We start from the raw sequence: 16,074 nt of genomic DNA on the forward strand, positions 1-16,074 counted from the left end.
TGCATGTGTCGGCGGTCGCTAAAACCAGTTGATTATGTTATGCTAAGTAAACAAGGAAATGATGTGCACTGTGCAAAGCAGGCCACCTTTTTTGGAAAAAAGGTGTGGGTTAGCCTTGCTCTAGTGGGGGAACAGTCAGATCCAAAGAGGGGGACAGGTGAAGTCGAGCGTCTTACTGTAACTGGAGTGTAAACGCACAAAATAACCTCATTGACAGCTGGTAACAATTAGCATATTAGCCAGTTGTTTATCAAATAATTGCTAACAACCGTGGTTCGAGCTGGGCCAACATCTGTTTGTGAGCAATCATCAATTAGTCCAGAGTTCAGAGTTGACTAGTGGAGCTGCCAATGCATCATTCATGAGCTATTTAACTAGAGAAACTTCAGCATTATGCATTACAGCAGTGAGACTGAATAAAAGAGCCTGTAAAGTCCATTCAGCAGTTTTCTTCCCTAACTCTTCCCACCAGCTAATTTGAGCTGCTTTCAAAAGAAACCCAATACTCATTATAGCAAAGCTTGTCTTAACCTGCCAAAGAAAGTACGGCTAGAACTCTCACACAAGTTCGAGTAAAACACAGAAAGTACGAGACACAGGGGAAGAGAAGATGATGTATAACATACAGAGTCTTTTGCAGTACCTGCGCATTACCTCCCAGTTCATGATGGTCAACTAAAGAGCACCAACAGCATGAACAGTGTTTCAGTTATAGTCGTGCATTGGGTTCATGATACCTGCAGACAAACCCCTCGCCCCCCCCAGGCAGCTCGAAGCAACATAAACAAATGCACAGCTGACCAGCAGTGATCGTATGCCTCAGTCCATCCCTCCAACACGCACACATGCACAAACTGAAACAGTCTCAACGAAAGAGAACGAAAGTACTCAGTCATTCAAAAAAAAAAAAGGATTTATTCTGACTGTTATTCATTTGATGCCCAGCTGGCCTTGGACCCTAAACTTTGTTTGTGCCATTACCAGGACAGAAAAACAAAACAAGAAAACAGGCCACCATCCTTTCCCTCCAGCTCCATCCCCCACTGACGTTTTCCATCAACATTCCTTGTCCATTACAGAAACGTTTGCTGAGATTACGTTAGAAACACTTGCTTCCTGCTGTTTTGATCCGATCAGGGACATTTTAGTCTGCTTTTTCTTCTTTGCTATCAGCTATCAAAGCACCAAACAACCGTGTGATCTGCCTTTGTTCAAACAGCTGACATCACTTGCTGCCAAAGAGCCAGCCGGAGCAGGTCATGCAAACTCTAGTTCTATCTTTGAAAGGGAAAAACATCATTGTGTTCTTCACAACTTTACTCAAACCAGTCTGCCCATTCAACACATGCCAGTAAGGCCTTCTGTACAACATGTCCTGTCAGGCTCCTGCCATATATCTATATATATATTTATTTAAAACCATTATTCAAGATTTTGTTTTTTAAATTAAAGATGAAGCCAAGTTGTTGGGACTTGTGTATAGTGGCCAGGTTTATTGAAAAAGACCTGCACAGGTACAACAATACTTACACACGTCTTAATAACAATAGATCCTCCCTCCCGACTTCAAATGATTGCTCCATTTCCTTTTATTATCGGATTCCAAGACCAAGGCTGACCCTGCTTGCAGAGGTGTGAGGGTAACCACTTTCAGATGTGTATCAATGACAGGGCCCCGGGTGAGAGGGATGCCCTGCAGAGCCGAGGCAATTGACGCTCCCTGCCTCCTGCCTATTTTCGAATTTTCAGCTCCCCATGGCACTCGTCCAGGTACCTCCTCCAAACCCCTGCTGAGACTGGTGCTCTACAGGCGGCTGAAACCTTAGAAGCAAAGCCCCTGGCCTAAAATATTATTTTTGCTTCAGGGCGGTACTGTGAGTAACGAAAGTGTCCTTCAAGCTAGAAGTCATGAGCACAAACCTTCGTGACAGCAAAAAGCATCCGCCCTTCTGAAGTGTCCTTGAATTCCTGAAGCTTTAACAGATGTAATGGCAGTGCTACGTACTGCAGCTTCAAGTCATTGGTGGGCAAAATGCAGGTACAGAGAGGCAGGTTATTACATTTAGCCTCCAAGTTTAGCCATTTCCCATGAGCTGGAAGCTTTCTTTGATCTGTTTAGTCAGCGGTTAAAACATCGCCAGCGTGCTCACGATGCACTTTACCATTCTTTTTAGAAACGCCATTTTTATTTTGTTTTTCATGCAGGCTTTGTTTAGAGTTTATAAAATAAAAGTACATTTTTAATTATTATTGCTTTTTAGTATTTTGCATTAAAGTGTCCCGAGGAAATTGTTAATAAGACTGCATCAATACACTCTTACATCACATGGTATGATGTAAGTATTTGTATTTCAAGGTGCTCTATACTGCTAACACTGCAGAAGATGACGGTTTTAGCAGGAACAGAAACAACTCCAATGACAACGATCTGAGCCTGTGCGTGTGGCAAAGACTCCAGTTTAGATTGTTCCATTTTTAAAATAAATGTTAATATATGTCAGTCTGGATATTAATCCTCGATGTAAAGTGTCTCTCAAGAAACTCCACTTGAAACCGCAGTTCGCTGGTTCCTTTGCAATGAATCAGACACCAGCTAGAAGAAATCTGTGGGTAGCCATGAATCACAGAGCTGCTCCACTCCACAACCTACACACTCTACAATTAACCTTCTGCCTGGAAATCCTCCCTCTGACGTATGTGTGTGTGTTTGGTGCTCACTTCCTGTCTGAGTGGTGGGGTAGATGAAGAAAATGTGAAGAGCTTGGGCTTGGATGAGTTAAAAATAAAAATCAGCCTGCTGTTGTTGCAGAATTGTACAAACTTGTGGTGTAGTAATAAAATATTTTTGAAAACAGGTTCCTCCTTCATCAGGGACTATGAACCAAAACACTGCCGTTATGTGCGATGTAAGAAAATACATGACAAACACTTAAATATTGAATCCTAAAACATTGTAACAGCAAATCAAGAACCGAAATCATCGCTCAGTGATTCATTTGTAACACTTTTTGTTTTAGCGTCATTCATTTAAAGTGTACACAAAAAGTCTGCAGTGTTACTGAACCGCCTACTTGCACTGGAGCTCAAACTCCAGTGCAAGAATTATATGAGTGCTCACATATCATCACATATCAGCTGACACAGGCAAACGGTCATCTTTAATGTGCTGATCAAGAACAGTTTGACAATACTGGACAAATATTTAAAGTATTCTCTCCTTCTCTCTCTGCACATCTTACCTCATTGCCAAGCAGAGCAGAGATGCAGGCTTCAGAGGCATCACATATGGCTGTGAGGTCGTGACCCCCCTCCAAGGCAAGCACCAGCCGACCGCCTGCCAGACCCATCAGCTGCCTGGTCAGGTAGCCAAAGCCTGGACAGACAGGAAATCACAGCAGAAATGGCAAAGGGAGGGAGAGAGAAAGAGCAGGAAAAGAAAGAAAGAAGAAGAATGAAATGGTATTCAGCCTCTAACTTCCTTTCTGGATATTGATCAAAGAAAAAAAAAAGGGGCTGGAGCGTGAATGAAGGAAGGGGTGAATGCATCACAGAGGAAAAGAGAAAGCGAGTGCACTGTGGATTTACTGGGGGGCAAAAAACAAGCCCTAATATAAGCCAGGTTTAATTTTAATAAATGTGGCTTTGCGTTTAGTCTTGGTCACAGCCTTTGATGTTTTTCCTCTCAGGATGAGGGGCGTTCTTATATATATATATTCAGCCATACTTTAGTCCCCCTAAATTCGACCATATCCCCTCTTCCTGCAATCCTCTTTAACCCACCCATAACCCCCCCTCTTTGACAACAAAGACCCCTAGCTCTTATTTGAGATCTGCTGGATGGTTTTAGAAAAGCTCTTTGCTGTCACGCCAGGGTCTCTATCTGAATATGTAAGTCAGATATGCACACTGCACACAAAAGGGGCGAGTTTATGTTTTTGAGTCTTTCCTAGCATTGAAAGCAGTGTAGCATCACACAGCATACGGCACGAGTGACGTGGTGCACGCCTTAAGATGTGCCTATATGATTCAGCTCATGGGAAAAAGAAAAAACAGATTTAGAAGAAATGAAATGGACAGTTTGAATCAGCACTTACATTTGGCTGTCAGTTTGTATCCTCCCAGCGGTGGGGCATGTCCATCTACTGCATCAAAGCCAGAAGATACCAGAACCATATCAGGCGCAAACTCATTGGCAATAGGCATGACCACCGTCCTGGAGAAACAATAGGCAACGTAATGTATCCGTAAAAACACTTTAGTTAAATCTCAGTCAGTCAAAGGTTTTCAGCTTCTGATGTCTATATTTCGACCTTACACATCAGCATCTGCATGCATGCTTCTTATTTGGCTTGCTGCCCCACACAGGACGGCCAGAAACCAAAAGTAATTTTAAAGTCTAGTGTTTCTCAAAAACATCACAAAATCTTGGCGATAAGTGAGGTTAGATTTTGTCACACAGCCTTGTGGAAAATTCTCACTATTATATTATATTTTTCAAGCAAGGCTATAAAAAGTGTCACAGTACATTTCACTGGCATTCTTGCAACCGGATATTCTTGAACTGCCACATATGGTTAATATTTGATCTAAATGACAGGGTGACCGGGCTGCTCTTACTGTATGAAACATGTATTTTTTTTAAAAATCCATTAAATACAGCAAATACTTTAGATTAGAAAGAAATGCAGCTCAAACCACCAAAAGGAGAATCAAAACCACCAAGCCTGAGATTTCAAGATTAAATTATAACACTATTAGAAGCTGTCCCATGTGAATATAAACAGTTCGTTTTTCCCACTGCCATATTTCCAGTACATGAAACTGTGTCAAAGGATAAGGAACTCACAACAAAGCATACGTGGACATTAAAGAAGCACAAAAACCAAAGTGCTCACATCAACAAACTCAGGTCTGACAGACTTATAAATACCAAATAACCATTACCTCAGCCAAGGTTATTAAACACGATAGCTCGGAAGGTTGAACTTTGTAGTCATGTTTATAATCCATTAAAATTTGGGTTAGATCTACCAAGGTCTTCAAGGTTAACTTGATGATTTATTGTTTGAAAATTGACAAAAATTATTATAAATTGGCAGCTTATAGAAAGTACCATATATAGACTTAAAGTATCATGTCAGATTTGACCTCTGCTTTGAGATCAATGGACTGATCTGAAGGACAAAGTGATGATAATAGTATGTAGAGCTGCTGAAAACTATGTTAATAACTGCCATCGTCTTTAGGCATATATGGACTGCTATATGGCTTTGCATCAGTATTGTGTTAGCTCTGATGGCTAAAAGAAGAGTAACAAGGACTGCTATAAAATAAATATACTAAGAAATGCCTTCAGTGTTCTTAGTGCCCTCGTGATGTTGCTTTCTTCCACTCTGAGGATGCTACAATTCACTCGCACTGTCAATGAATTGCAGTATTTGAAGAAAAAAAAAATTTCTAAACGGGCATTTTTCTCCATTTCATGGTTTTCAAAGCAAACATCCAACTAATCAGTTTGTTTGTACAGTATGTGTGTGGTAAGGAAAACTGCCACATAAATGTTTGAAGTGGAAGTTTTGGAAATTTAGTGCAATGAACCGCATGAACCTTAAGTAAAAAGCAAAAACGGAAGGACAGATATAATTGCATATGTGTATGCGTGTTAAGTACGGAGGATAACTAAGACTGGATGGGTGTGGTGAATGAGGGCTGCTTGTGTACAACCTTCATCTGACTGCTTGTGTGCAATGTGTCATACACAGAAATCAAATCAACAGTGGAATAGTGCGGAATGATTCACTGCAAGCTGTGGCTGGAAAATCCAGTCGGTTTATAGGATGACCTTGTTTTGAAGAAAGGGTTTTTGACCAAGCAGATTAGATAAAATAAGATTAGAGCTGTTTATATTTAACTTTTTTTGTCGTCCTATCACAAAATAACAACAACACAACTTTTAAGAAGTGAAAACTTTAGATGTTTATGGGGTTTCCATAAGTTATGAACCTGTAATAATCAATCCTTGAAGTAGTAATGACAGGAGGGGCACAGACGTATCATGTGACATAGCATTCTGGTTTAGCATAATTTACAATGTCTAACTGAGTTCATAAATAGGACTTCCCAGATGGCAAAACAAGTGTCTCTGTCATTCGCTGTGGAACCTCTGGCATGGCACAACAATTTTTCTGGGGCCTGGGATATTTGGGCAAGTAGCGTTTTAGTGAGGTCTGTGACTGATGGAGTACCACAGGGTTTCGTTGTAGGTCCCCTGTACTTTGCCGACCTCAGGAACACGGTGTTGGTTTGCCAGCTGTGGGTGAACAGCGTGCCCTGAGCTCCGTAGGCCGCAGGTTTTTCCATCTCTTGCTCACCACCAAATTATAACCCTTAGCTGTGCGCACCCCACCCCCCACCACAACACAACACTCCTACATACACACAGCTGTCTGAGGGAGAGGTGGGAGGTAGCACTGGGAGGTTTTTGGGAGTCCCAGACAGTAAGTATACGCAGAGTGTGAGCGTCACTGTGCGCTATCGTGCAGCTGGCAGCGTTTCAGATGAAAACGTCAGGCCGAATAGGATGAAAAACAAAGTGAACTTAATCGAGTAAAGACATAAATGAAGAGTGGATGAATGAGGCGAAAGACGTGACATACTGCATCTTTTTCTTGCTGTTTTCCAGCCTTTCATATACTTCAAGTCAGACAACACAAACGTGTACACGAGCAACACAGATAATTATGTTTGGATTTATGTTAAATTAAAAAGGACTTCTGCTAAACCCTCTGACTAACTGCTACATTTATTTAAGCATACAGCCTTGGCCCATTAACATTTGGGGGCCATAAAGACCCCACACTAAAAGAAGCCTGCCACAGACGCTTATGTGGCCTGACACACGACTTGGTGGGAAACCTTGACTGCCGAGGATATGCCTCAACCACCAAGGGCTCCTCCACCCTCTCCCCTCCAACCTTGAATACAAACAGCAACTAGTTCTGGTCACAATGCTGAAAACTGCTGGTGTCGACAGTTCCACACCCCACCCCACTGGAATAATATCCTGACATTTAAACAAATAAAAAGCCGCAGTGATCAATTACCAGGCTGGCAGAGAGGGAAGTAAGTGGTTTTGAGAAGGGCTAATTGTGCGTGAATCAGAGGCTATGCACGCTGAGATGAAAAAGACTTTTTGTTAATTAAGGGAGGGGAGAGTTTACGACTGAGCCGTAAGCGATGGGACATCCTGACCAAAGAGGCTGAAATCTAAACCACTGCTGGCTGTCTCCCAGTTACATTTAACTACAAATGCAATTACTTGACAGCTATGTGGTCTAAACTTTTGTTTAGCATTGTTTGGCTTACCTAGCAACAGGTGCAGCTGAGTCTGCATGCACAGAGAGCACAAAGGAATGCTGAATGGCTGTTGCACTTCAGCTATGAGATGGCTTTAATAAGAATACTCAAAATAGATGCAGCGGCGCTTGAAAACAACGGTTCCTACACTTCCCGTTTCTGCAAGCCAGAATAAGCCTGGTGACATCACTGGGGGTATTTTCTCAGTCTTTTCAGAGAGAAGGAGCTCCCGTCCAGAGAGTGAGGAGCATTCCCTCAGCTGTATGAACAGATCTCCATGCGTAAAATCTGTGCAGGCGAACACATATCTTCGATTGGCACCGCTTTAAAAGACAACCTTATAATGCACACTTTTTCATTTACTCTGCTCCAAGTAATTTCTCCTTGTCTGATTCCAGTGAGCACTTTTAGTATTTGGCACATGTCACCCAACATGATATCAAGTGTGCACACTCGAAAAAGTTAACGCGGCAATAGGTCTCGGCATAGCTGTCATTGTTTTGAGCCAAGAAAAACTTCCTCTCTCGGGACTACACATCTGTATGTAATTAATCTAGTCCTGAATTTATACATTGCCAGATCTTGATTATGCCCTGTGATCCCATGTACTTCAGCTTTGTAACATGAAAAGCAGTACTGTCATGTACAGAATATATATATTAAAAAAAAGTATTACTATCCTATCATTTTGTATAGGATGACTGGCTCTGGTCTAGATGAAAATGCCACCAAATTAGATATTTGTAAGCTTTAAAGCTCAGAGAAATTCATTCTCATGGGGAAAAAAAAGGAAAGAAAGATCCTTCAGAGGGAGCAACACTTGTCAAACCAGCAAGCAAAAGGTTAAACTGCAGGCTTCCCCCCTTCGTTCATAAAAAATGAACAGGAGAGCAGGAGAAGAGGGAGAATAAGAGAGCGAAAAACTCACACACGCACACTTACACTTCAAAGCCCTGTCATCTGGCTCTGCGGAGAGCTGGTTTGAATTAAATTTAATTCTCCTCCTCTCTCGTCTTTCCAAGTTCATGGCAAAAAGAGGGGGGTGGGTGGGATGGGGGTGAGAGAGGAAGAGAGAGAGAGCGACGGGGAAAGAGACGGTGCTTCTGGTTTTCATTAGGGCCAATTTTCTTATCTTTTTTCTCTGTGCTTTCTGCAGGCTCAGACTTGATCCCCTGCAAATGCAACGTGGCACAGGCCAGAGGAGGAATGGGAAGGTACTGGCTGCAAGGCACGCATCCCCTCCTCAAGACAGAGAGAGGAAGGAAAAGACCAAAACACACAAGTAATAAGAGTGAAAGAGCAACTGTGTTCACCAGGTGTTTATTTTGGGTTGTAGATGTGTGAGCAAAGAGATATGAAAGGTGTGCATTTGCACATCTGTTGCACTGTGCACATTTTGCACACAATCATGCAAATTTAAATCTGCATGCATTTGTTTGACAATGAGTGCATGCATGCGTGTGTGTGTGTGTGCGTGCATTTGTGACAGATCTATGACCTGCGCACAGGTTTGCTGGTGCCCCCGTGGGGCATATAAATTGTCCAATACCTCTGGAGCCTCTGGGAATTAATGGTGACACGACCTGAGGTTCATGAACACCAAGCTCCTATTCTGCCTCACGCAAAGAAGGCTGAATCGCAATCGCATTAACAACCTCAGCATGCACAGGCTGATATGCAAATGCACGTATCTGTGTTCATCACTCCAGGACAAACGCACACAAAACAAGGGCATAAGAAAAGTTGATCCAGATGACAGCAACACTTTTAGTCCAGTGTGCGTTAAGAGTGTAAAATTAAATATTAAATAATTGTAAATGAACATGAACTCTCTTTTCTGAGACAAATTCTTAATTACAGGAAGCCAGAGTTTGAGTGAAAGTTCCCTTTGGTTCAGTTAACTGTGTTTTCATGATTATATTTTTGGAACTATTCAAGAATTTCTAAAACTTGAAATGAGTGTGCAGGGTTAATTCTTTCCCCTCCTAACGCAAATAAACATATAAATACAGAGTTATAAAAGTAATAACTTAGTAATTTAAGGTCTTCCTAATGGTCTCTTGTGCTGTTAGTATTGGAGAGCTCTCAGTTATACTCATCTCAACTGTCAACACAGTCATTAACATTTAAAAGGTGATTTAATACAGAGCACGGTTACTAGTCTCTTTTTGTGGTTTTATTTATTTATAAATTCCTGAGAGTAGCACGTCTATGATGGTAGAGGGAATGAGAATGAGGCAGCAGCTACTGACTTCAGTCATAGATTATAAGTAATAGCTGCAGTATGACATACATTACGTGGCTGTCATCAACGCAGATGCAAAGAGCAGGGTAGAAAGAGGAAGATGAGGAGGAGAGAGAAGAATACAAAGGAGAGAGATGGGGAGCGAGAGCACCCTGGGTTCTGGGGTGCATTAAGAAGCTAAGGTGTACTTCCGGGGGATTGCGTGCCTAAAGCCGCGATGAGCCAGTGGCCTGTTGGTTTGATGTGTCGGGCTCGGGCCAGATGGACAGACAGTTGCAAACATGGACTCATCTTCAAAGAGCGCTGGAACCAATCCAGGCCTTCTCCTTTCCAGCTGTGTGAACTAAAAATGTATGAGAGACAGGTACATGTCTGCACCGAGTGCATGCCTGTATCTGTGGAAGCTTATGTATAGTTATAGGAGCGCGCCTAACGGGAATCAGATGGGATAAGGGTGAGCACCATAAGTTCTTAACAGCTACCAACAGGTAATTTGTTACACACTGTACTTCATACTCCAAGGCTATGACAGGAAGAGTTAGACTGCAGTGAGTGACATCACTGTCTTACCTGAATGCAGCTAGATACTCTGCATCCCCCATAGGAGGGTCCAGTCCCCCAGTAAAGGCCATGTTCACGTTAAAACCTTCACCTGCTCCACTGCCCACCTAGGAAGCACAAACACACGTGACTGGGTTTGTTATGTGTGGGCTGACCGAAGGCTGGGTCTGAAAGGTTTATTAAAAGCATTCGTCATCTTTACCTCATCGGGTGCGCCACTTCCCGGGAAGAAATTCCCATCATCGTAACGATGCAGGGACAGGTAAAGGACACTGGGGTCAGCGTAGAAGGCCTGCTGGGTGCCATTGCCATGGTGGACATCCTGGAAAGATTATAATGGGCATATTGTTATTAAAAAATAAGCATATAATAATATTTTCAGTGTAATTATCCTTTAAATCTCTTCGGTCAAAGAAAAACCAAATACCAGGGGCACATAGAGACTGCCTCGTCATTAAGACGGATTATGATGAATAGGTTTGAGGAAATTAATGAGATTCACAGAAACGGGACCATCAATCTCTGCACCTCCACTTGGACCAGCTGACTGATGCAGAGAGAGAGTCCTATACTGCCAGACTATATCATCTCCTTCCAGCCTGTTGCGATGTCACAAAAGGATTCAGCGTGAGTCAATAAAACACTCGACTTCAACAGCTGCTCACTTTTGCCAAAAGCGTCAGTTATAAATGACTTCATTGTCTATGTCTATGAATGCTACAGTACACAATTTCTAAAAATGTCCCGGCGGCTGGAGGCGAGTGCCATGACAATGAGCCTGCACTCAGCGTCCCCCTGTGACAGACAGAGAGGAAATTAAAAGGCCCTTCAAATGCTTTGGGGAATGGCCGTGACCAGCCAGGGATGCCACTGAACAGCACCGCTCCTGGACACGACAAAGGCTCCGTCATACCTTCTTATAAATTTTATTTTTTTCTCTGTGAAGAAAAAAGGGATAATATCGGACCCAAATAGCCAGACAAGAGGTCAGTTTGCGGCTGCTATGTTCATAGCCCGTCGCAATTTAAAAACAAGTGGAACAGATAACATAATGAGCATTTTTATATTTTTACTGCCTCATAAATCTAGCAGCTATTTTCTTTTCTTTGTTAATAGAAGTTAGTGAGACGTTTGTGCCTTTGTCAGCTGACAGTCTCTTTCTTTCACACTTTATGGTGTAAAAAATTATTTTAAAAGTAGTTATGCAGAAGGGATTATTCTGGGATGCAACACGAGCATAAAGAGAAACAAAGAGTAGCTAGCCCACGTTGTCAGTTTCTCTCTCAACTCTTTGTCCTTCAAGTGAGAGCAGACGTCTACCGTGCAAGAACCTTGAGCCACATCGCGTCTAATATTGTACCTGTGCATACAGGTATGCTGTCATGTAACAAACATCCCACTGAGAAACTCACCCAGTCTACGATGAGGATTTTACTGACATTGAGCCTCTGCTGCAGGAGCTTGGCTGCTATGGCGACTGAGTTAAAATAACAGAAACCCCTGAGGATTGAACAAAAAAAAAAGAAAGAGAAGAAGACGGCAACAAAATGATGACATTTTAAATTTTATACTCATGCTTAAGCAATATTATTTGCATCATGCAGTAAGTGCTGTATAAAAAGTACAGAAACACTAAAGTAAGAGGAAAACAGCTTTGTAAGATGAGATTACTTACATAGGTGTGCTCTCCTCAGCGTGGTGTCCAGGGGGTCGAACGATAGCGAAGCCATTCTGTCGGCAAAAACAGATCACAGATGACACGCCTGCTCACTTCATTTAAAAGACTAGTAAAAAATAGTTTCACAAATCCACTGCTGCATGCAAAAACCCACACATGGAAATCCATAAAGACTGCGCTTGGACAGTTTCTTAATTGCTTATTTAACGTGGGGGCTTGGGATAGTGGGCCTACACAGGCTGAATTAGCCCCTCGTGTGGTCCCCTGGACAGGTGTCCAATCCATCACAGGGCTAACACAGAGTGACGCATAACCACACACTCTCACATTCATACTTAAAGCCAACTCATCACAAATGAACCTAAAAAGCATGCTAACACAACTGGACTATAACAACGAACACGTTATTTTCCCAGCATCACTATTTACCCCGTAAGGACGAGTAATGTGTCGATGAACAGAAAGAACACAAATACATTCAGAAGTATTAAAATCTATTTCTGTATTCTAAAGAATACAGATGTTAGCTTCTCCCACTGAAAGTGCATGCGTGTCCTCACGGGAACAATGAGTCTGTTAAGGCGAGCTTTGTCAAGGCAGGACTCCAAGCAATTGTTTTTGGAGGGTCCCAGCGCAATGTGGGGACATTAGATAGATGTTTGAGCTTATGTAGAGCGATTGCGAACTGGACTAATGATGTTGAGTCAGCTGCAGCGGATTAGCAGCCAGCCGGAAGATTACTGTAGCGACAACTGCCTCTACTGGTTTCCCCACACACGGTTAAAGAACTCTGTACGGTACCATATGTATGTGAGTGAGTGAAGTTTCTCTATACAAAGAAAAAAGTAATTAAATTAAAACAGACGTGGGGGGAAACAGAAAGTAGCAGCCGCAGAGACAGAAGTGTGTGTGTGTGAGAGAGAGAGGGAGTGTGAATGTGTGCCTTCAGTAGATTTATGGCTTTCTGTGGAGTTCATAGAGTTGTTGGTGCAGGTGGAATGTGGTCATTTGGCCATGAAGGATCCTCGGAGAACCGTCTGCATGTGTGTAAGCATGCGTGCGTGTGTGTCGGTGTGTGTGTGCGCGTGTGTATACAAGAATTAATTTGAGGGTAAGTCAATACCAGCAAACTTTAAGCAGGAAATCACTCAAACTAAACTGTGTTGTTGTTAATTGTGCAAAGTGATGCACAATCACTCATGCCCACTCAACATGATGGCAGGATGCTAGCAACCCCACCCAAAACTCAGCTGGGTATCAGCATGGTGTGCTACTGTTTCTTGCTGAAGAACGTCACGAGATAGTGTGCTATACTGGTGCAAAGCTAACGCTAACCTGGTCTGCAGGTGGCTTTGGTGCAACACTTCTAAAGGGGGCCTATTAATGGGGACTGCTGGCGCTTGCGGTGCGTGTGCACCGGGTCTCCCTGCTGGGTTCAAACAGCAAGCCGCCACCGCCACAGACGCACGAGTCTGGCTGGGATGGGGAGAGGCGTGATGGGGTGGGGATGTCTGTCTGGGAGGTGCGAAAGTTGGTTCTGGTTTTCCTTGTTTTTTTTTCTTTAAGGTGTCTGGAAGTACGGCCGGATAGCACATTACTAGAGGTGACCTGATATAGTGCTCTCTTTGCGCTGGGCCTTGTTCTGTCTGTAAGCCTATGTGACTGGAAATCAGGTGGAAAATCGACTAGAGCAGTAAGACCTTAACAAGGATATTAAAATCAAACCCCTCGAAGTTGGAGGGGACCAATTATACTGCAGAGTCCATTTGAGTTACATAGCATTTAAAGGTTAACGCACATTTACCCGCTCCTAAAGGCCACAAGTGCTCCAATGCCTAAAAATACACTGCAGCCCTGCAAACAGCCATGACTAATCGAACTCCACGGAGCATCCAAACCAACCTTCAGTTCTCCCGATGCTACTTTGAAGACGAGCTCCACCACAGAGCCAACAGCCAGACGCGCTGCGCTGGATGAATGGACTTCATTCCAAATAGTGTCGCTGTCCACCTGCCAACACACACAAACACACACAAACACACATGAGGCCTTGTATTGTTTAAATAACATTTTCAAACGGAGCCAAAATATGCAACTTCATACTGTTTTCCACTTATCTATTTTTTGCTGGTGTTACTGACAGCACTTGAGTGGGGCAGAAGTCGTAAAACTGAGCACATTTGAAATCATTTAGCTTGTGTCATTTCACAGCATCAAAGTTACTCTTTGAAAGTTTGTCTGCAGCGGTGCAAGAAGGGCTGGAAAATGTATTCACTGTGAGGAAAACAATAGAGAGAAACACTACGAGACATAAAATTGGAGGATTCATCGCGCTGTGTATAACACAACAGACTTTCTAAAAATCCCTTTGATCCGTAAGGATACGACACTGTAACTCCGCACTCCAGAGACCAATCAAAGACTTAAGTATAATATGATGAAAACACAAAAGCCTTAATTAATAACAGGTTAAGCAGCAAATTTATAGTAAGCTGTCAGTTTATACGTCAGTTTTAAGGTTAAACCATATAGAGGGGTTTTCAGGCAAACAACACTCATTACATTTACAATATTTAAAATATTACACGACGAAAAAAAAACTGTAAAAGGCCGATTAAAAAAAAAATTTTTTTTGGTATAGAACATGAGGTTTTTTTTTTTTTTTAAATGACTAAAATGTGCGTGTGTGTGTGATCATATCTTTGTGGGGACCAAGAAATGGACGTTTACTATACGTGTGAGGACCAAAATCCTGGTTCCTGCAAGTCTGAAGGCATTTCTGAGACTCAAAATGTGGCTTTAGTGACAGGGTTACAATAGGGTTATGGTTAGGTATAGGGTAAGGGTTAGGCATTCATATATCATGGTTAGGGGTAGGGTGAGGGGATAGGGAAAGCTTTATGTCAATTAGATATACCCATAAGATATGAATACCCGACGTGTGTGTGTTTGAGCATGCTTAGAGACGGGGCAACTATTCAGTGGTCAAGCCTGATTAATGCAGATGCACGGGCAGTGCCCCCCCCCAGCCCAAATCACTACAGTACCTACACACACATGCATACAAGCCCAACAGACCACAATAGTATGTGTGATTGATTGTACGCAGAGGGCCACGCACAGGATAATATACACACCCTCCATCAGGCATGGCAGATACTGCAGGCAGATGGAGCACACGATAAACACAGAGAGAAGAAGCTGGCTGAGGAAAAGAAGAAAGTGAAGGCCTGTGTGTCAGTGTGTTTTGAACCGTGCACACATGTGCAGAGCGGCCGACGCCAGAGCTCTAAGCGAGGCTTTCCTGATGTAAACCTGGGGGTCTTTGAATATGTTAACTTTAACCTGCCAGTCGCTCGCCCTTTCATCCACGCCGCTGGCCTTTCAGTCAGTCAACTGACCGAGTGGAACATTAACCTTAGCCACCCAGTCAGATCCTCGGTCCTTCAACCAGTCAGCGAGCCGAGCGAGTCGACAGCCTTTCAGGCAGCCGCCCCCCCCCCTTTTCCTCCGGTCTCCAGTGACGAAACTGATCAAGGCCGGATGATTACTCCATAATAACATCCACGGAGAAGAAAAGGGCTCTTTTAAAGTTGCGCCAAGAAAGAATTTGTCATGAAATGAAACTGCGGAGCGCTCAACATACACTAAAGATACTAAAAAAAGGGGGGAGTGAGGAAGTATGGAGTGCATTGTTGATGAGTGACTAATGGAACCCAATGTGAAGAGAGGGGAACGCGGTGTAAGTGGATGACAGTATGTAGTAGCCGAGTCAATGACTGAGCGAGCGAGCAAATCAAGAGTCAAGTGAGTGAGTGAATGGGAAACTGAATCATATATACAAGTCAGGTTAATGAGCGCAAACAGATGCTGCTCTGAAGCAGCGCGAGTGCTTTATTATTTCCCATGTTGATGTTTCGTTTTGCCTCGAGCCTGGAGGGGGACACAAGCTCGTCGGGGAAAAGTGAAAGGGAAGTGGTGTGTGTGTGTGCATGTGCGTGAGTGTGAGTGAGTGTATGTGTTAGAGGCAGAAAATAGCGGGAACGTGCTGGTATGACAGAATGATGGTTCTCCACAGGCTGACAGCTTAATTTGAACCCCCTTCCTCTGCAAGCGAGTGAGTGTGTGTATGTAAGACTTGTATGTGTGTGTATGTAAGACTTGTATGTGTGTGTATGACAGGAAAACAACAATTTAGTCCCATTTGCCATTATAAAGAGCAGAACGGAGCAAC

At 43.0% G+C, this 16,074-nt stretch overlaps 1 protein-coding gene across 5 annotated transcripts in view; it reads right to left on the bottom strand.

Annotated features, from left to right (window-relative positions):
- hdac4 (histone deacetylase 4) overlaps window positions 1–16,074 on the bottom strand; it is a 130,964-nt gene that overhangs the window by 8,344 nt on the left and 106,546 nt on the right. For all 5 annotated transcript variants that reach the window (XM_013915414.1, XM_005751125.1, XM_013915417.1 and 2 more), the window contains 7 exons: window positions 13,743–13,850; window positions 11,838–11,893; window positions 11,575–11,662; window positions 10,365–10,484; window positions 10,172–10,269; window positions 4,095–4,213; window positions 3,240–3,373 (listed from right to left, as the gene is read on the bottom strand). In XM_013915414.1, the coding sequence (XP_013770868.1) occupies window positions 3,240–3,373; window positions 4,095–4,213; window positions 10,172–10,269; window positions 10,365–10,484; window positions 11,575–11,662; window positions 11,838–11,893; window positions 13,743–13,850 (723 nt within the window). The remainder of the gene's footprint in view (window positions 1–3,239; window positions 3,374–4,094; window positions 4,214–10,171; window positions 10,270–10,364; window positions 10,485–11,574; window positions 11,663–11,837; window positions 11,894–13,742; window positions 13,851–16,074) is intronic.

Source organism: Pundamilia nyererei, unplaced genomic scaffold (genome assembly GCF_000239375.1).
Source record: "Pundamilia nyererei isolate P.nyererei 1_Seehausen unplaced genomic scaffold, PunNye1.0 scaffold00300, whole genome shotgun sequence".
Lineage (NCBI taxonomy): Eukaryota > Metazoa > Chordata > Actinopteri > Cichliformes > Cichlidae > Pundamilia > Pundamilia nyererei.